The sequence below is a fragment of the Larus michahellis genome, chromosome 2 (genome assembly GCF_964199755.1).
Source record: "Larus michahellis chromosome 2, bLarMic1.1, whole genome shotgun sequence".
NCBI classification, from domain to species: domain Eukaryota; kingdom Metazoa; phylum Chordata; class Aves; order Charadriiformes; family Laridae; genus Larus; species Larus michahellis.
In genome coordinates, this window is record NC_133897.1 from 31,145,979 (window position 1) to 31,166,529 (window position 20,551).

At 41.5% G+C, this 20,551-nt stretch overlaps 2 protein-coding genes across 2 annotated transcripts in view; one reads left to right on the top strand and one right to left on the bottom strand.

Moving 5' to 3' along the window:
• Window positions 1-1,739: 1,739 nt before the first annotated feature.
• Window positions 1,740-11,008, top strand: LOC141738242 (uncharacterized). The gene is made up of 5 exons (XM_074573442.1): window positions 1,740-2,059; window positions 4,765-4,860; window positions 8,009-8,113; window positions 8,870-8,965; window positions 10,566-11,008. Exons 1-5 carry the CDS (start codon window positions 1,825-1,827, stop codon window positions 10,673-10,675), a joined length of 642 nt encoding a protein of 213 aa, XP_074429543.1. The 5' UTR covers window positions 1,740-1,824; the 3' UTR covers window positions 10,676-11,008.
• A 6,010-nt stretch (window positions 11,009-17,018) lies between these two features.
• Window positions 17,019-20,551, bottom strand: part of VWDE (von Willebrand factor D and EGF domains) — a 40,417-nt gene continuing 36,884 nt past the window's right edge. The window contains exons 29-31 of the mRNA XM_074573522.1: window positions 19,236-19,331; window positions 18,564-18,667; window positions 17,019-17,039 (exon numbers count right to left, since the gene is read on the bottom strand). Of these exons, the coding sequence (XP_074429623.1) occupies window positions 17,019-17,039; window positions 18,564-18,667; window positions 19,236-19,331 (221 nt within the window). The remainder of the gene's footprint in view (window positions 17,040-18,563; window positions 18,668-19,235; window positions 19,332-20,551) is intronic.

Here is a 20,551-nt window from a genome sequence, read left to right on the forward strand (position 1 = left end):
GAATTGTGCCCGTTTTGGGCAATTATTTAGTATTGCACTTCTAGGCTTCTTTTGTTTAATCATTTAACATGTTACTTTGCTCTTTGAAAGACTAGATACAGTCTCGCAAACATCACATTACATGTCTTAATCTTTTCAAGAAGCCAGACAGCACCTCATACAATCACTAACAGATTTGCCTTGTATTTTACTCCCTCTGGGAACTGTATGCTCCACACTCTGTAGGTGTGAAAAGGGATCAAAGCCACTTTTCCAGCAAAAGTACTTTTGCCTTTTATTCCATCAAGCAATTACACAAATATTAATTTCCAGTCAACGTGAATTCAGCTACAGACCATATTACTGCTTCATCTAGGTGACAAATTAAGCTGGTTTATGCCACTGCAAAACTAATTCAAAGTCAGAACTCACCGTTGAAGACAGAGTTGTTGTTTGTTTCCTTAGTTTTTCAAAAGGCATGAGGTTTATTTCACTTTTCTGTAGAAGCTTTACATAGATGTTTATACTATCCTTTGATTACTATTGGTCAATCAAACTCACCTGACAAATTTCCCTTGAGCTCAATTGTGGCATTGAAAGTGTGTGCCTTCTCTGGGAAACACTTAAAATCATAGAATGGTTAGAGTTGGAAGGGACATTAAAGATACCTAGTTCCAGCCCCCCTGCCATGGGCAGGGATGCCTCCCACTAGACCAGGCTGCTCAAAGCCCCATCCAGCCTGGCCTTGAACACTTCCAGGGATGGGGCAGCCACAGCTTCTCTGGGCAACCTGTTCCAGTGCCTCACCACCCTCACGGGAAAGAATTTCTTCCTAATATCTGATCTAAATCTGCCCTTTTTCAGTTTAAAATCATTACCCCTTGTCCTATCACTACACCCCCTGGTAAAGAGTCCCTCTCCACCTCTTCTGTAGGCCCCCTTTAAGCACTGGAAGACATGCTTGTGAGAGACAGGAAAGAATGGGGCGAGAGGAAATGTTTTCTGATCATCTACGTTTGCATTCTTACAACCGAAGACATTTTCACAACTGACCTGGAATATATGGCTATTTTATTTGTCATGGAATGGTATTCAAGCCATTCCCAGAGGTGGCACGCTGGATGAGGTGGCAGCATGAAACTCATTCTTCCCGCTTTCCCATCTGCCAAGTGGCAGTGAGTTCGGTATGTCTCTCTCGAATCACCCTTAAATGTCGGTGTGGTGATATTCACGTTTCATGGTGACTTTAAAGATGAAGGTGAATAGAAACTAGAGATTCGGAGGGCAGTGAAGAGGAAGGGAGGGAGGTCAGTCAGATGGCAAGCGCAGTGCCATCCTGGAAACGGGTGGCAGGGCCACCGAACGGCATGGCCCGCTGCCGGCCTCCGTGCGAAGGCGGGCTGCGTGGCCTGCGTAGGGATCAGCCCCGGTACCTGCCGGCCCCGTGGCTGCCAGTCTGCCGGCGGTGGGCTCGGGGCCAGGGACCCCCCGGGCCCGCTTTCCCTCACCCACCGCCGCCAGGCCCCGCGGGCGCCCCCGGTCGACCGACGGAAGGACGCTGCCGGCAGCCCCGGCCCTGCCCCGCTGCCCCTCACCGGCACCCGGGTGGGGCTTCCACCCGCCCTGGCGGGCCGCGGGGGGCGGCTAGGCTAGGCGAGGCGGGGGGGAGGCCGGCGCTGAAGCGGGGGTGAGGAGGAGGAGGAGTGGTAAAGAACGGCGAGGGGAGAAGGGAGGGGGGCGTGAAGGAGCGGGGGGTGAAAGGGAGTGAGCGGAGAGGAGGCGGCCGCGGGGAGCGGACCGAGCTGCCCGAGCCAGCGGCTGCCGGGCGGGCGAGGCGCCCGGGCCATGGCGCGGCGGGACGGCGGCGGCCGGGCTTTGCCCCGCCTGCTGCTCTGGCTGGCGCTGTGGGGGCTGCGGGGCGGCAGCGGGGCCGGCGCTCTGCTCGCCGGCGGGGCGGCCCTGCCCTTCGCCGCGGGCCCGCCGGCGGCCTGCAGCCCGCGCTGTCAGCACGGCGGGCTCTGCCTGGCCAACGGCACCTGCCTCTGCTCCAAGGGCTACGAGGGCGAGCGCTGCCAGCACGGTAACGGCCCGGCCTCGCACCGCGGCGGGGGGAGGGTGCCGGTGCGGGTGGCGGCGGGGTCCCGTCGGCGGTGCGTGGTGGTCCTTGGGGACGTGGCTTGGCCTGGACAGGGCTGGGCGTGGGTGTGAGCCCTGGGAGCTGCCGGCCTGCCTGCAAGGCATCCCTCCGGGAAGGTGTGAGGAGCTCGGGTCTGGGTACGGTGAGAGGCGGCGGTGGTCAGGTGCTGGGGAGGACACAGACAAGGTGGGGTGGAAGAAGAGGGGTAGAGACACCCGTTTTCTGGTGAGGCGAGGCAATGACAGCCAACTGATAGAGCACAACCAAGAGCCAGCTCCTCTATGAGGACGCTCACGTAGGTGAGTAGACCCGGCCGATGGAAATGGCTGTGTGGTCGGTAGGTTGCGTTCTACCATTTACACATTGGGTAGACATCTACTGACTGGATAGGCTTCTGCATCTGCTTCCTTCTATCATTTTCTCTGTGCATGTTTCAATACTCGCCTGAGTAAGGAAAGGTGCTTTTCGAGGTTGGACAGCTTTCAGAACCTGATGCACAGAATCATTCGTACATCCCATTTCCATGGTGGGAGGCATAAAGCTGGGGTGAACTGAAGTTTGTTCCTGTTGGTTTCCCCTGGGAGACAAAGTATCTTTGAAACTGTCACCAGTATGCAAAAGTATACGCTGGCAAGAAGAGTTTCAGTTTAAACCCTGTTTAATATAACAAGCCCAATTTCTAATTCCTTTCTTCAAAAGTTTTAACTACAGAGCATTGGGGCTAATAATTGCTAAAAAACACTATCAGGAGAAGTTCTTTTGCCTTACATCTTGTCCTGTGTGAAGAGGTAATATAGTTTGTACGGTAGTTGTTTTATTTCTCAATTTCCTTCATCTAAAATGTGTTCTTTTTTATTATTTTTTTTTAAACTCTGAAATGTGATGCTGAAAACTTCATTCAGGACCATAATCATTCATGGAACATTGTTTTATTTAGAAGCTAAGGCTAGCAGGTGGTGACAAATGATGTGCAGCTAATGCGCTGCATATTGGGGATGAATAACTCTGCAGTTTGCACTGTTACAAACAACTCTTGGACCCCAGGGTTTAGAGAAGGTGTGAACGATTGTCAGAGATGCATATCCATTTTTGAACCAGAGAGGTGAACTGTCTGGTATTGTTAAAGGAACCACTGAATGCTAGCTCTGATAAGGTCATCAATACAGAAAAAAAGTTGGATAAATGAAGCTTCATCTCTTGTTCTGTCAAGAAAACTCACTGAGATAAGTTAACTTTTTTCTTCTTTGTGCAAGTGGTATCGAATTTAAGTATTAAATCTTCACGTCAGGGCTGCTTTCTGACTCTGTGTACGTGACTTCACAGTGAAATTCAGATATCACTGCCAGTATCTTCTAGCATAAATAGGTAAAGTAAACTTTATAAGACTATGTGAAATAACACAGAAATAGAGGTTTTCTTAAATTGACAGCTCTTATATGGCATTTCCAATGTGCTGAGTGCTGAATGGTCCTTTCACATGTGTCTGTGTCCTTTATTTGCATGCAAATACTCATTCTACAGATACTAACGTGAAAAATCGTCTAATCTTCAGTTGGTTTGCTTATGAGTGCAATGAGCATCTGAGGGCAAAATCAGTGTGGTGTTATTCACTGCTCATCTTTTCCCTTTTCTTCCCTCTGTTTCAGACTTCTCACCCATCCAGTCAAAGGATAAAGCAATATGATGTAGAGAACTCCTCTCACACCTGCAGTTAATTCAGATGAGACTCTCTGAAACACATGGGTTTCTAAAATCTGTGTGTGAATAAACAAATGTCTTCTCAGACACCAGGACTGATTCAAGAATGATTTATGAGTAGCAAGGAGAGCTATGTGATAAGTAATTTATTTTCAATCTGACTGGATTTACACAGAATTTTGCAAAATTAAGATTTTTATTTGTGCCTTATCCAACTTGTCCAAGCTGTCAGCATTGAAAAAGTTGCAGGGTCTGTGATGATCATAGATGCTTTTCTCCCAACAGATAATTACAGTTATGACAAACAAACAGTTGCATTTATCTCAGGTGATTTCTAAACAAACACTGTACACTTCAGAAAGGTTTCTGAGAGGCAAACTGAGGCAAAAAAAAAAAAAGGATGGAGGAGAAGAAAGTGCTGACTTATTTCTGGAGACATTTTAGAGAATAGGTGTGATGAAACAAGCACGTAGTTTTTCTGGAGAGATATGTAGGAATCCAGTAAAGAGTTAAGTATGATGTTACATCTTAAGAATCGGAAGGTGCCACTGAAGCTGCAGAATTTTTTATTAAGTCATTTCTTCTTATCACCTCTTTTCTCACCTGTCATTTCGTGACTTCAATTATCAAAAGCTTCTTTGGCAGTCCAGCTGTGTTCCTTTGTTCCTTTTCAGTATGGCACTCTCTTCTCTCTATTCTGTCTAGGGTCCAAAAGCTTCCTTAGTTTTGAGTGTTTAAAAGCTTAAAATGGTGGAGTGCTCTCTATTCAGGGAAACTATTTCACCTGATTGGCAGTGTGGGATGGCAGGGCAGATATATCTTAGGAAATGTGAAGGCAAACTGAGTGCTCAGAGACTAAAATAAAGCAATTTTTTTTTATGTGCTTAAGTAGTAATTTTGATAAGCTTTACCAGTATTTATCCAAGATTGGTTTGTTATCTGTCTTACAGCCACATGTTATCCAAAATGCAAAAATGGTGGGGAGTGCCTCAGACCTGGAAAATGCAGATGTCCACCTGGCTATGGGGGTAGATACTGTCATAAAGGTGAGTAAAACCCAAACAAGTGGTAGTTTGGAAAGACAAGAAGTTTGAAAACATACAAAATTAATTTGGACCTCCTCGAGTCCAGGATCTAATGCACTTGAAATAATGACCTTAATTCCTTAGATCTCTGACCTTACTGTCAAAAAATGTATGGCCTAGAGGATCTGCGTGCTTGCAGGAGAAGGGGGTGGAGTATATGTACTGAAATGTGTTGGGAGAATCTGAGAGAATTTTGTCCCTTGTAAAATACCTTCTTTATGTGTTATGTAAATATTCTGTTTAGCTCTATAACAGACTCTTTCTAAATAGTTCAACGAGCTGACTTGTATAGACACATGTTTCTATAGTAGGTGGCTGAAACTTTTGTGCAGTATTTGCAAGATGTAATATTGAGGGTAAGTCACTGAAGATGTGCATGGCAATGTATTGTTGATAGGTGATGGGAGATGACAGAGATGAGGAGTAGCAAAGACCAGTTTTTATGGTTTTGTGAAGCCTATTGACTATATGCATGGATTGGAAAAGGCAATCCAAAAAAACATTGTTATGAACTGATTAGACTATTTATGATAAATTGAGTTCTGGGATAAAAGGGGAAGCAAACTTGAAATAGTTTGAGGGGAAAATGGTATTCCCAGAGACTGAAGGAAAAAAAAGCGTTGTTTTCCTTTCAGAGGAGAAGTCTGAAACTGGCACTTAAAAAGTTCTAAAAGTTCTTTTTGCATAGATGCTGATAAATTAGTCGGGCAGTCATCACTGTGCTGAGAACTTAATAAGCATTCTGTCTGACTGTGGTCACAGCAGCTAGCAACACCTCACAGGATTCTCAATTTACGTTTGATGTTTATTCTGTGGGCATTTTCTTTATTTCCTTCAAATGTGAAATAGCTACAGGAGTTTACTTGGAGCGTAACCTTGTTGGTACTTGGGGAAGGACCTTGGCTATCTTCTGCAGCTCTCTGGAGTCTTCTTGTTGGGTTGTCTGGGGTGGGGTTTGTTTGGGTTTTTTTGTTGTTTAATTTTTTAATAAAGCTGTATTTGGTATTTTGTGAAGAAAGCATGGTCCTAGTGTACCTAACATAGTAACGTATGTCTAAGTTTGCAGAAGTTTGAACTGTAGCTCTGGTATGTTGACTGAAGGGGAATTCAACTGCCAGTGATAATAATTTTATATCAAAATTGTTAACATTGTAGAAGAATAAGAAAGAGGAGGAAGTGTCTTCTAATGAAGATCTGTATAACACAGTGCTGCTATGTAATACGTTGGGAAATAACTATTCATTTTAAGTAGACATAACAGTCTTGACAGCAATGAGGTAAACTGGAGCATGGTCAGCATCATTTTCCAGCAATAAGATTTTTTAAAAAAAATTTCTTAAAAGCCAACTGAAAGTGTAGGTTTGTGGGGTCTGTACAGAAGAGGGAACTTGACCTTCTCAGAAGAGCCTGAATTAGAAGTAAGGTGAGAGGTACTGCTTAAATAGGCAAAGCAGAGTGAGGGTTCAGTTTATGCTAATAACTACAAGTCTAGAATTGTATTTGTATCTGGCTAAAAGTCCTACTTGTATTCATTATCATGTTATCCCTGTAAGGCAAGGGACAGCCTTGTGTTCACCTTTAAGGGGCAGTACTATGGCATATGGAGCTTGGATATACAAAACTGCATTGCGGCGCAATGTGCTGTTACAGAATCACACAGAATCACGGAATGGTTGAGGTTGGAAGGGATCTCTGGAGGTCATCTTGTCCAACCCCCTGCTCAAGAAGGGACACCTAGAGCCAGTTGCCAAGGTCCATGTCCAGATAACTTTTGAGCATCTCCAAGGATGGAGACTTCACAACTTCCCTGGGTAACCTGTGCCAGTGCTTGGTCACCCTCACAGTGAAGCCCTGCTGACTATTTCTGATGATTCTCTTGTCCTTAATGTGCCTAGAAATGGTTTCCAGGATCAAGTGTTCCATTACCTTACCAGGGACTGAGGTGAGGCCGACCAGCCTATAGTTCCCTGGGTCCTCCTTGCTCTTCTTGGAAGATTGGATTGACATTTGCTTTCCTCCAGTCTTCAGGCACTTCTCCCACTTATCGCAATCAATCGAATACAATCAATATTAAATACGTTAACTTATGCTGTGTGCCAAAGAAATATGCAAACAAGCTTTGAAGAGCTTTTCTAGCTGTGCTGGAGTTGACTTGCATGTCCTTGCATGTTCAGCATTTGTGCCAAAAATCTGTTAGCTGAACTCATGCCCAAAATTTGCAGTAGAACAGAGATTTGGACTTTTTGGTACCAAGTATCAAGCAGACATCCTTATAATGAGGGATATCCTCATTATATCCCTCATTATATATATAAGGATATAAGATATCCATATAATGAGGGATAGTTGTTTCTCTTCAAATCAGTGAAGGTGTTGTGTATGTTTACATTCATGCTTGTGAAAGGATGTGCTTGATTGTGCAGAACAGTAATTATGCCGTATTTCAAAGACGGTCCACACCACAGTTGATACCAATCATATGTCGTGGCACAAATAATGCTTTATTAATGAGGCCTTCAGGGCTTTGACATGTAGAACAATTCTGGAATGAGGAGGCTGACTTAGATAGTTGGTGTTTGGGAAGGCACCACTCGACTATAGTCATTTGCCAAAGTAATATCCCTATCTCTTCTTCCTCCTCTTATGTGTAGGTCATATCAGATAAAGAAATAAGTGAATCCTTGACCACATGTTATTGACTTATCAGCTGTGATTTGGCAAGATTGATAAGAATGTGCCTGTTAGGAGTTACTGTGGTGTAGCTGATGAGCAGTGGTGTAGCTGATGAACAGCTGGTTCACAGTTGGGGAGGGGAGGAGCTGTGCCATAGCGATAATCGTGTTTGTTTGTTGGTACTCTCAGGCTAAAAGCTCAACAAGCTTTTAAGCACATGCTTAGTTTTAACTGCATTTTGAGTTGGCATTTGCAGACGTGGTTGTGTCATACACATTCGCTCCTTATAGAACTGTGCCTTGCTCTGAATAGTTGAAATTTCAGTCTTTGCAGATGTGATAAAACAAGCAGTTGATGATAGACCAGCTGTTTAAAGATAATTAGTTGAAGACCTATGCTGCTTTTGAAATGCTCTGTGTATGCTGTTCTTCTGCAGTAAGCTGTGAAGGAGGCTGTCAAAATGGTGGCGAATGCATCTCTGTCAATGGAGTTGTGAAGTGCCTTTGTGCTTCTGGCTGGACAGGATCAAGATGCCAAGAAGGTGGGTATCTACATTCATGTGCTTTTTTTGTACCACGGGTGACTTGAATGCTAAAGTCTCTAGGGCCTCTAAACAAGTCCTGATGGCAGCCTGATGAGAGGGCACTAGAAATAAAAATAATTTACTAGACTCATCACTGGAGCAGTCTTGGTTGTTTATCCCTGCATTCTTGAGAAGAGAATTCTTACTCATTTGGTTTGTACAAAAAGCAGTATACAACCCACAAACCAAATTAAACCCTGTCTTTCTCCTTGGAGAAAAGTTTGAAGGAACTGTTCTCTCAGTTAAGATGCCTGTATTACTTTGCTATTAAATGAGGATAATAAGGTGACATTATCATGGCATGGGTCATTCACAGTACCTTGCGTATTTACATAATGAAAATATTTATATTTATTAAAAATATAACTGCAGTAACAAAAACATTTTAAAATGATTAAGAGGCTAACTATGGAAATGTCATTGCATTACTATTGAAATGAAGGACCTGCATTATTGCTACATACTCCGAGAAACTAGTGTCAATTTTGCATTAAAGTGTAACATTTAAACTAAAATTCTTAACACAGTACTATGTATTTTTTTCCATTTACGTGGTCCTGGAAATGCCTTTAGAGTTATACCAGTTGATTATCTGGCCTGGAAGAAGATGTGTTTTGCCATTTTGATTTGTATCATCCTGAATCCTTCATTCTGTCAGAATTCTTTTGTATCAGTTTTATAAATCCTGCTGACTTACCCATTCTTTTCTTCTAGCAATTTGTCCTCAAGGTTGTCGGAATAATGGAGCTTGTGTGGCTCCTGGGATTTGTAGCTGTCCAGCTGGATGGGTTGGTGGAGCATGTCACTTAGGTAAATGACTTCTGACGTTTTTCGTTTATCCTTTTCTGTACTTGTTTGATTTACCAATATAGTGTTCAAATCTTCAGTGCCTAACAAAGCTGCTAGGAAAGTATCTTGGAATAGTAAACGAGAGCTGCTTCTGCATGCTGGGGATCTTACAAGTATGCATAAGGAATAGTTAGCTTTTTAATTTGGTCAGAAAGACAGAACTTTTCCACCTTAAGTAAATTCAGATTCAGATTTTGGTTGTCACCAAATTCATTACTTAGTATGTTTTGTCAGTATTTCTGAAATTCTTTCTATAAGCCGAGACCCCAGTATAAAAGAACTGAAAATGGCTGTTACAGAAACACTATCAGTACTGATGTGGGTTAGAAGCTTCATTAAATTTTATGGACATGGAAAACTGAAACTTGCTTCTCACTTTGCGGCTGTCACCAGAATTAACTCTAGGTGCTCTTAAAAGAGTAAGAGGAAGCCATCTGTAATCAGAGTTAGTACTGACTGACATTCTTGCTGAACAACCACTTGCATTTTCCCAAATTTTGATTCACAAAAGCAGATGGTGATTATAAAGACTTTAACCTACCCTTCTCTGGCGGGGCCTTGTATGCTCGTAACAGCACTGCCCTGATGCTAAAAGCAAGAATCCTGAGATTGTCAAAAGGAAAGTTTTTCCGTTTGCTTTCTGGGAAACAGAGAAGCTCATTTAAGCATTGCTGTTGAATTCAATATCGTAGGTGCAAGGTCTCCGTATTAATTTCTCTGCATCTGAAATTTTTGTGTGGCTGTGGGAATCCAGTTCAGGTAGTGTTAGTTCTTCTGCAATATATTTAGTCAAAGAAACATTAATAAATAATACTTTATCATTCCCATTTGACCAGCAAAATGCTTATCCTTTGTATTCAGCAGTGTATCGAGATAGAGGGTGATATTAAAAGGTAAGAATGGGAGATGCAAAGAACTTACAAAATGTATAGCTCCGTTCCCTGCACCAGGGAATGTAGAAGTGTTCAAGTCCTTAATGTGAAACTGTTCCTGAACTAACTAGATCTGTATCCAGTTTGACTTCTGTTGGTACAGATGCTCAAAAGCAAACCACAGCCCCTGGCTTGTTACCTGAACTGGTGTGTAGCTAGGGGACAACTGAAGCTGTGCCTGCTCAGTCCTCCGCTGCCCTTCTTTTGGGGGAGGGGGAGAACAGAAGGGCAGTGTGTGAGCATCATCGAGTATGTGGCAACTGTTTCCTCATGGATGTGGATCCAAGAACCGGCTTGAATAAATTTCAGTAGGAATTTTTATTGTTCTCTCGCTATCGTGGAGGCATCCATCTCAAAAATAGCCTGTGCCTTAAAGAACAATAGAAATGATAGTATTTTAAAGGGGGAATGGAGCATAAGTAAGACTAGACGTACTGTGGCTGTTTTCCAGTGAAGGCCATGATGCCATAAATTGAGAGGCATTGCTTTTCAGTTCTTCCATTATGCTTTTATTTATACTGTCCCAGTGCGATCACCAGGGAACAATTCTGCTAGCACAGGGAGACAAAGAAGAAAAATGATCCTGTGTTGTGCTGCAGACATACTATGTATCTGGTGTCTCATTTCAGCTGTATGTAAACTACCTTGTCAACATGGAGGAAAATGCATAGCTCCAAACGTGTGCAGATGTCGACTGCCGTACTCTGGCCTGCAGTGTACAAAGAAAAGGAAGGAATGAAGAAAATCCAGTAAAGTTGAGCTGTGTTTTCTTCATGTAACTCTTCGTACAGAGATGAAGTCTGCAGCAGTGGGGGGACCTTAAAACAAAACGTGGTAACCAATTAATTTCAGATAACTTTTTGTCTTCAGTATATTAAGTAAATGCTTTTCTGTATGAAAGAAAATTATAGCTGACTGTAACAAAACTGTTATAAGTATCCAAGTGTGTGTAGTGTATGGCACATGTTTTCTTCTGTTCTCATTTTTCTTCTAAGCAGAAGTATTATGTCTTGGTTGATACAGCTGACCTTGAAATAAAATTTACTCTTCAAATAAAGCACTTCAGATCTGTGCTCTTCTTTTTGATTTTTCCCCCCTTTGACTATAATTATTGCATTATATTAATGATGTGTTTTTAAAAAGCACATGAAATAAAACGTCCTTAATTCAGATCATCAGAAGTGGGTGTTAGTTCAAGTATAATTTACCTTCCATAAGATTACACAGTTACAAGAGGAAACTTGCAGAGTTTGCATCTTTCTGGAACATCAGCAAAGTGCAAAGCATCTTATTAAAATCCTGGTTATCGCTTTATGTGTGCTTCCTGCCCCTCCCCCCCAATCAAATTTGGATCTTGATTAGTTAAGCAGTATTAAAAAAACCAAAACACAGTACTTGTTCAGACAGTTCCACTGTTACTTTATAACAGCTTCATCCATGGTGATACTCTGAAAGAGTCCTTATCTTGTCTACTTCTACCATCATATTACCTGATCATCTCTTGACTTCCTGTTATTTCTTTTCCTTATCCCAGTAGGATAGGGAAATGTGTTTATCTCCCTTCTGTAGATGTAGACGTTGATGATTCATTTCTATTCAAGACTGTGTTGTTACAGGAGCAATATAATGGGAAGCTACAGCCTGGCAGCGAGGAAAAGCTGCATCTGTCACAGATCACCTGTGTGGAGGATGCTGAGGCTTGTCTTCTGGACACGTTCCAGTTTGGCCTCATTCAGCTTTTGCAGCCTTTTGAATGGGCTGCAGATTGGACTGGGACTCCTACGCTCATTGTTCCATATCTCGTCTGTGCTGTTTCTTGAAGGCTACAGTTGAAGGTTTTGCCAAAACACGCAAGCTGAATCAGTCAACTTTCTGAACGATGCCCAAATCAATTATTTTTTTTCTGAGATAGATTGATTTTCATCGTCTTCTAGGCAAAACTGGAATTTTTGGTGGGAGAATTTTTAACTATGCATTAGTGTAATCCATTTGCCTATGCATTATTTTAATGCATTTGATGGAATAATGTTGTATCTATGTATGAACAGCCCTCCCAGAACATGTAGCTTTTGTAGGCGGAGTGATTTATATGGGCATGTTTCCCCAGGGATTACAGGTGCCTGAGAATTGACAAGAAGCAAAGGAAATGGGGTCTTCTCAGTTACCGACCTTCTCTAAAAGAGAGAACCCAAGCATACCAAGTTGTGCCAGGGGAGGTTTAGATTGAATATTAGGGAAAATCTTTACACTGAAAGGGTTGTTAAGCATGGGAACAGGCTGCCCAGGGAAGCGGTTGAGGCACCATCCCTGGAGGTATGTAAAGGATGGATAGACATAGTGCTTAGAGATACGGTTTAGTGATGGTTTTTGTCAAGAATTGGGTTGATGGTTGGACTAGATGATCTGAAAGGTCCCTTCCAACCTAGGCGATTCTATGTTTCTGTGATTCTATGATACAGAGGACAAATGAAAGACAACGGTACAGTTCATGAGACTCCTCTTCTCTGTTGTTACAGGCAATTGGTGGGTTGTGTAGTTGAGAAGCCTTCCTCTGACCTTGCTTTGGAGGCTCTTGCATCAGGTTCAGAGGAAACCTGCTACGGACACGTGTTGTGCAGGTTTTGTCGCCGGGGCAGAGGACAGAGTAAGAGGAGTGTATGTTTTTTGTGCCTCTTTTGCTGTGGTAGACTGGCTATTTCAGACATGCTGCTGAAAAATGTGGTTTTCATGCATTAAACAAGATGATTTCATCAGCGGTTCTGGAGTAGCCTTTATGATGATGAAATTCTGTCGCAGTTTGCTATAATAATCATGCCATAATTTAGAAATTCAGGAGTTAAGCTGAATACCTTAGCTGACGTACTGGTTGCAGGGAAGTGAGTGGAAAAAAATTAATTGCCTCAGACCCAAGATTTCAGAGTAAATGAGCAGAAGTATGTAAATGCAGAGAGGCACAATATCTCAGTATTGTTCCTGAAAAGAGCGGCTTCTACTAATAAAGCCAAAAGTGACAATAATGGCGATTAGAAGCCAAGAGAGACGTTAGCATCATTAGGAGCATGAGACCAGGAGCAGTCAGTGAGCGAGACCTGTAGTTGGTGTTTCTGAGCAGGCCAGGACAGATGCTGATTTAAATAGTTCCCTGTTTAGAAACGATTGAATTAAGCAGTAATTTGACAGCATGCGGAACGTGATGGCATATTTTAGAAATACCGCTTGAATGTAGCACCATCTACTGGCTACGGGGTTTTTCGGTGGGGTTTTTTCGTTTTGTTTTTAAGAAAAATCATTTAAATCTCTGCAATATTTTAAGTGAGTTTAAAAGCAAATTTTCTAGCAGTTATTTTAAAGGAGAACAATCTCAGAATGTATTATTAATGACAGTCCAGGTTCCCACATTATTATTTCCACAGTTCCACATATAGTTCCACATATATTTATTAAGAGCTGCCAGTATTTCTTGTCTTTTTTTTTTGTTTCCCGCTCACTGGAGGATTGAACATACTGGTTACAGCATGTAATTTTTGGAGCTAGATGTGTCTTCCTGTGAAAAGCTAGTTACACATGCAGCTCAAAGGTTAGGAGAAATGATACAGAACAGGTTACCTCCCTTATTTATTGGAGCTAACTGGAACAGCTTATACAGGTGCTCCGATTTTTCACTAAAAACAACTGGAAAAATTGTAGGGGTAGTGCACTGGTTGTGGTTTTCATATTCTGTCTTTTTAGAATGTGCGCGAAAAGGTGGGAAGTGTTTCTTCTTTTTAATTTCCTTACATGCCCATTTTACCATTTATATTTTCTCTGCTGTAAGTGGTTGTAGCAAGAATGGAGTTACTTGGTTTATCAATAAAATATCCTTTATTGGCTAACCTGAGCTGTGGGTGGAAGTGAGTAAAATGACCCAACATTGCCATGCGATACCTTTATGCAAGAGAAAGAGCATAAACATCTTTAATGATTAGTAACACTTTCCAACCTCTGCGTTTGGTTTTGTATATGTACCCAGGTGTTATGTTTTATTGAGAATTTAAACTTTGGCTTTCCCATTTGGACAGGTAATGGAGTGGATATAGCCAGTCTGTCAAGTAGCTTAAGCTTTTGTACTCGTTTACTGTAGGGTTTGCGCTGATTCTTCTTCACGGGTTTACTTTTGGTAGATGGAAATGTTCACTCACTTTCTATTCTCAGCTATGATTATATATAATTAACTTTTGTAAAAAGAAAGAGCCTTTCACATGGGGCCCACTTTTTTGATGTTTTTTTGTTGTTTTTTTTTTAAATCACAGCCAACACGGATACAAATGTAGGAAACTCAGTCCTTGCTAAGATCTGTGGTATCTTCTGTGATATGAGAATATCAGAAAATAGTTATTATACAACATTTTAAAGATCTTTTCAAGATTATGGGCAGAAGTCAATCTGCACTTGGGAGAATTTCTGCTGGCCTGCAGAGCAACTGTAGTGCAGCCGGGTAATAAATGGATGATGTACCTTCCAGCACTGTTTAGTATTTAAATAAATCATGCAAGAAAATTCAGTGAAGATACCTGTATTCTCTATAATGTGCTAAGAATCATCGTAAGATCTTCAGTTTGGCACAAGTTGTCCTTGATTCCATCAGAGTGGAAGCGTGGCAGCTCCTGCAGTATGCAACCCTTCTCCCCCTTCCGAATTGCCAAACTCTTTTGGGCCTAATTTCAGATTACATGACGCGACATTAGAACAACTTTGTTACCCTGTGTACACAAGCCCTCTACACGCTTCTGCCTCTTGTTAAACGGAGCAATTTTCCTCAGTTGTTGCAATGTGCTTTCTAATTACAGTGAATTCTGTTTCATGGGTATGATGGACGATCTGGCAGCAAAACAGTTGCAACTAATCACATAATTACTGGGCAGTTTTGAAGTAGCTGGCTGTCTTTATGCACGTACTAGTACTTTTTCTGCTTCATGTGCTTGCTGGAAAATAGCACAACTTAGCACTGAGCTTTTTTAACTACTATAGCAAAATTGTGGATGTGCTTTGGTTTGCACAGCTTGCATTTGGAAAAAGTAAAAGAAATCATTTCTGCCTTTAGAAACACTGAAAATAAATGGGAAATACTAAAAGTTATGATTAAAAAACCCACCTCTATTGAGCCTGAAATTGTAGAAAGGCATCTATATATTGATTCAGTTTTGTGAATGGAAGGTTGCACAAACTCATTAACCAAAGTACTGTTATCAGTGTTCCGCGCAGATGTTATTTCTCTCTTCAGCACACCACCTCTTAACTGACATGTGGAATGGTGGTTATTACAATATGAGATTACACAATATCGGTGTGTTTGCATTTTAAAAATGTTTTCAGAACCCTGCATATTCAAAGCATCATCCTGAGGCATCCGTTCCAATAGCTAGTCAGGTTTTGTTCATGGCAATCTTTGTGAGATGTGACAGAGGAACCAGTTCAAGTGGAGTAGGTTTTAAATAACACATCAGTTCCCAGCAGATGAGGCTATCAGCCACTTGGATGCTCGATTAAAAGAAACTATGGAAACACTGAAACTTAAAATGCAAGTGGGAAATGGAAAACATTTTTCAAATACACCAGTCAGACACCGGGAAATCCATCAGGTATCATTCTGGAATGACGCTGAGAACTCAGAATGCCAGCTTACTTTGCAAAATGGCTTAAGAGGACTATCAAAAGGTGAGGAGAAATCTAGGCACAGAGCTGCTAACAGCTATGATTTGGCAATCAGCGTCCCACAGTGGCAGTAAATGGCAGAATGAGCTCCATTTTCTTGCTGTTCAGAATTAGTGTATGTAAATTGAATATTGCTCAGGAGAACAGGAAGTCATGATGTTTATTTTCGTTTTTAAAAAACCAAACAAAACAGTAAACTTAAATGGCTTAGCTAAAGGGACATTTATATCTATTACCAGAGCTCAGTTAGTTGCGGCAGCGATTGAAATGTCTTTAACAGCTCTAGGGGAAGAAGATGGTCGTCCTCTGTAGGAAGGTTCAGAAAATCTGGAATTTTATTTGTTCAAAAACTATTTGGCAGCTGGGAGGCGCTAACAGTTCATTGGAGCAATAGGTAATGGAAAAAAACTCCTCTAAGGAGTCTCTTACAAATACTTTCTGATTTGATCATAGAATGGTTTAGGTTGGAAGGGACCTTAAACATCATCTAGTTCCAACCGTAGATGGATGGCATGACATACAGCAAATTTCTCCTCTTATTGGTTCCTATTTTAAGATTCAGCACGGTTAAAAAGATTGTCAGATTTCTCAGAGAAACTCAAGGACAAGATTTCCTCCTATTACTGAATGCCGTCTCAAAACAGGGGCATAAAAGAGTCTTACCGACACAGAAATCGTTCAGTAGTTGGGTTCTCAGCTGCGTGAGTGTAAGTAATGAAGTCAAAACAGAAGAGTCGGTATCCGGCTCCTGGCTACAAAGGCTGGTAGAGATAAACCAGAATTACTCCTGCATCTGGCTGACTGTTAGGAAGACATGAGGCCTTGCCCCTGTGGTTAGTAGCCAAGCCTTGGTTTAGGTTCCCCCTCCTTCCTCACGACTAGCTAGTCATTATAACAGATGGACGCAAATACAAGACAAAGAAGAAAAAAATAATTCTGCTTTTTCTTCTGCACACAGCCCAATAATATGTATGTAAACAGTGTTTAAAAAGAGCAGGTACCATTCACAAGTGGCGAAGCGCGGCCTTCTTTCCTAGAGACACTTAGCAGCTGTTACAGTCTTGCTCCCAAAAAGGAATCTCGTAGTCCCGTTGACTCCATCAATAAACTGCAGAATTTTGGGTTTGCATCATTCGTGAGCCCAGTGAAGAATCAGAGACTGTGGGGTTTGTGCACGAGGTAGCAAAAATTATAGAAATATACATAATGACTATAAGGTTGTTGTATTGAAGCTCACCAAACTTCATGACTCTAATATGAATCTTTTAAAATAATGCTTCTGGATATTGCTTTCGTTTAAATAAACTCTGCAACTGCCTTCAACTTTCTTGCTACTTTCCAGTCTCATACATCCATGCAGCATTGCAATTGAATTGATACGCTTCTTTTCTTCAACCACGATGCCTTTGTACCTTGGAGAAAAAAAAATGTAGAAAGAGCCTTTAATGACACAGCCCCTTTTTATGGTAAAGATTAAGAAACTATTTTAATGAATCTCTGCTTTCCTGATACGCAGAAACACAATAGTAAGTTAAATTTGTGGCTATAGCCTGTTTATTTCTTTAAGAAAATGTGCCATTTTGGTTGGTGTATTTATGCAGCACTGTCTGACTCATCAGCAACTTATTTTCTAGATTAAAAATATACTGATGCTTTGCATATATTCATGTAAACATTTAAATCAAAATTCTTTCCTTTTTTTAGATCACATTTTGGAAATCCATATTGCAAACATCATGGTCTTATTTTTATAGGATGTGTAGTTTTATATTGTGTAAAAGCATTTATTAATTGTTTCAATTTCTTAAACACATTTGCCCCATCTGTAGCAAATATGTCTGACCACAAATGGTATTGGCGTTGTGTATTGGACTTGAGAAAGCAGCAAAAAGATTTGAACTCTCGAGTAGTTTCAACTGGGAGAAACTGAGGCTGGGTGAAAGTCGAACCATTGCTGTGTTCCCTGTTTTTTACCCGTTTCTCACTAAAAATGCCTGCACGTCTAGCAATGACATTACAGGTTTATATCAAAAGACACTATGTAGCAACGTACTAAAAGCAAAGGAAAGATGGGAAGAACAGAATAGGCTATTTTGGCTGCAGCAGGAGACCAAAGAACTAAATGGTTTTTAAAAGAAAAGACAGTACAGGTGTTAACGGTGGCATGAAATTAAAGATGAATATAAAGGATGAATGTAAATTTCAGCACGGGCAGGCAGCGCTAAAACCAGCTAGGCGATGTCCTAGCTCCACCAAAGGAATCCTGCTGGCACCAGAAAAGCCTCTAAATATGTTGAAGAGAAAAGAAGAGAAACACCTCAGATGACGCAAGAATACTTTCTACTTCAGACATCCCAAAAAAAGGTTAGCTGTAACGAAATGTTTAATTAAATTCCTTCAGTGACTGACTGTCAGCATTGAAGCAAAGGAATACAACAGAAGACTACGTGACAAAACAGAGAAATGGTCATCACTCACTATAATGCAAAACGTAAAGCTATTCCCAAAAGTTACGCTTAGGGATAAGGAACAGGGATGAACTGAGTGACAGTTAGTTGAAAAAGATCATGGCTTGTGTCAATGCAAGCTCAGAAGGTCAGCAGTGGGATACTCTTTCCCAAAATGGGGCCAGATGCTGGAAAAGAGAATAGTGGTTGTTGTGAAGAGGATCCTTATCAATTCCTGCTGCAGCCACTTAGGGAATGACAAGAGGTAATTGGCTTAATTTGAAACAAAGGAAATTTACTTTAGGTGTTGAGAACAATTCTGTATTAGAGCCTATAAATTGCTGGAATTGCTCTTAGGAATTTTATGAATTTTTCACTCGCTGGAGACTGAAAGGAAGAAATTAGACACACACTTGATGTATCTTGTGCTGCTTCATTGGACAAGGGTGGACTAGATAATGACTCCCAAATCACTATGTCTACCTGTACCTGAATTTTCTTCCCACAGAGGGCTCCAGTATAACCAGGACGACAGGAGCATACGTTAGGCAATACGCACTTGCCTCCAAACAGACACTTCTGGCTGCACACAGCTGAAATAAGAGAAACGTATGTGGCTTTATTCACTACAACAACTTGGTGAAGGAAAAGTGGCTACTGTCTCTATATACTTATTCTGCCTGCTTACAGGAGCTGAGAACTTGCAAGATATTTTCACAAGGAAACACCCCCCAGTCTAAGGAGACTTCACAGTCGTGCGGAGCCAACAATGTTCTTATGCCCAACCCACCCCCCTCGTGCTTTGATGCAGATTTATTGTGGGAATACGCTGAGGGCATGAATGAAACTGAGACAGGGACATGGGTAAAGTGGTTTTTAATGCATCCTACAGGGGTAGGCATTAGGGGTAACAGCATTACAGGGCTGTCAGAGCAGCATACAGTGTTAGAACAAGCCACTGCATACTGCCATGGTCCCAGACTACTGTCACATTCTTCTGGAGGGCTTCAGAAGGGGCAGAGGAATCTCTACTGTTCATCCTGCCTTTGACACAGATTTGGGTTAAAATACAACCAAGGCAAAGGACTTCTAGGCACTGCGTGTTGCTGAAGCACTCTTAACTGTGCTGAGGCAAGAGGCTTCAGGTGATGTCATTCTTACGTGTTTGACACTGGATTCCTTCCCACTGCGGAGGACAATGACACGTACTCGGTCCAATACACTCCCCACCGTTCTTACATTCCTGAAGACAGATTGCTGCACAGACATCATCACAAAGCTTGGTTATAACCCAAGTGATTACTGTTACTTATTATTTACATGCCCACGAGAGGTTGAGTGCTTTCCCTACACAAGGGTCACATCATATTCACTGAAAATCCATCTAGGATCATCAGGATATGAAGGAAGGGAAGAGAGGCAACTAGAAATAAAAAGCCCTACAGCCAAAGCACACACTGAGATGTTCTGATGCATCACAGATTGCTACAAAAGCCTGAAATACTGAATTAAGTCAGCGCCATTACGTATCTTTGATTTTTTTCCAAATTGACCTTTCTAAAGCCCACACCTTAGTGAGAGATCTTTTGTCTAACACGCAATTAAACACACGGTGAAACAACTCATGAACATTTGATCCAAAAGTTATTTTCTATGACCCATTTTTCTGCACATTCATCCCTGCTTATTAAGCCACAACCTAACCCACTATTATTTCTCATTGGTTAACTGACTAGTTGATAATCAAATCTCTCTTCCATGGTGTCCAGGAATATCTCACCCCCGTCAATATGGGTAATACTTTTTTCAATAAAACTTTCCAATAATGACGGAGAGTCATACAGGGAAAATTGTTTTTCCGCCATGCCATTAGAGAGCTCATTGGCCATATCAATATCTGAGCCTCGGGTGGGTACTATCACAGACACTAACACTTTATCTATTGGATTTCTACCACCCATCCTCACGCTGCTTTTCATGCACACTGTGCTTTTATCCACGCTGCCACGCTTTATTTATGCGCCATCAATATCTTCATTATGATACAGTGCGACCCACGCCTCTGCTGCCATCACAGTCCTATTTCTACCTGTCCTAAAGAGCTTGTGCCCATTGCATCCTCTATTCCAATCATTTCCCACCATGTTTCCACAGTTTTCCAATCTTTCGCTGCACTACTTCTTCTATTATATCTGCTTTTATATCCTACAGCACAAATTGAAATTCTTTCACTTTATTGACTCAGCTCTTTGCAGAAATACATGTTTCTCATTTTGACAAGAATTAAGAAAGAAACAAATATTACTTGCTATACAAGAATTTAAGAGATATTTCGGTCTCGTGATTTAGCCTAGAAACTGCATGGTATTTGTTCTCCATCCTCAGTTTTGCTACCAAGTTATAGACCATTATTTTTTCAATGTGTGCATATTCTTGAATTCTTTGGTGCTAATTTCATATTACTTGTGTGAACAGGG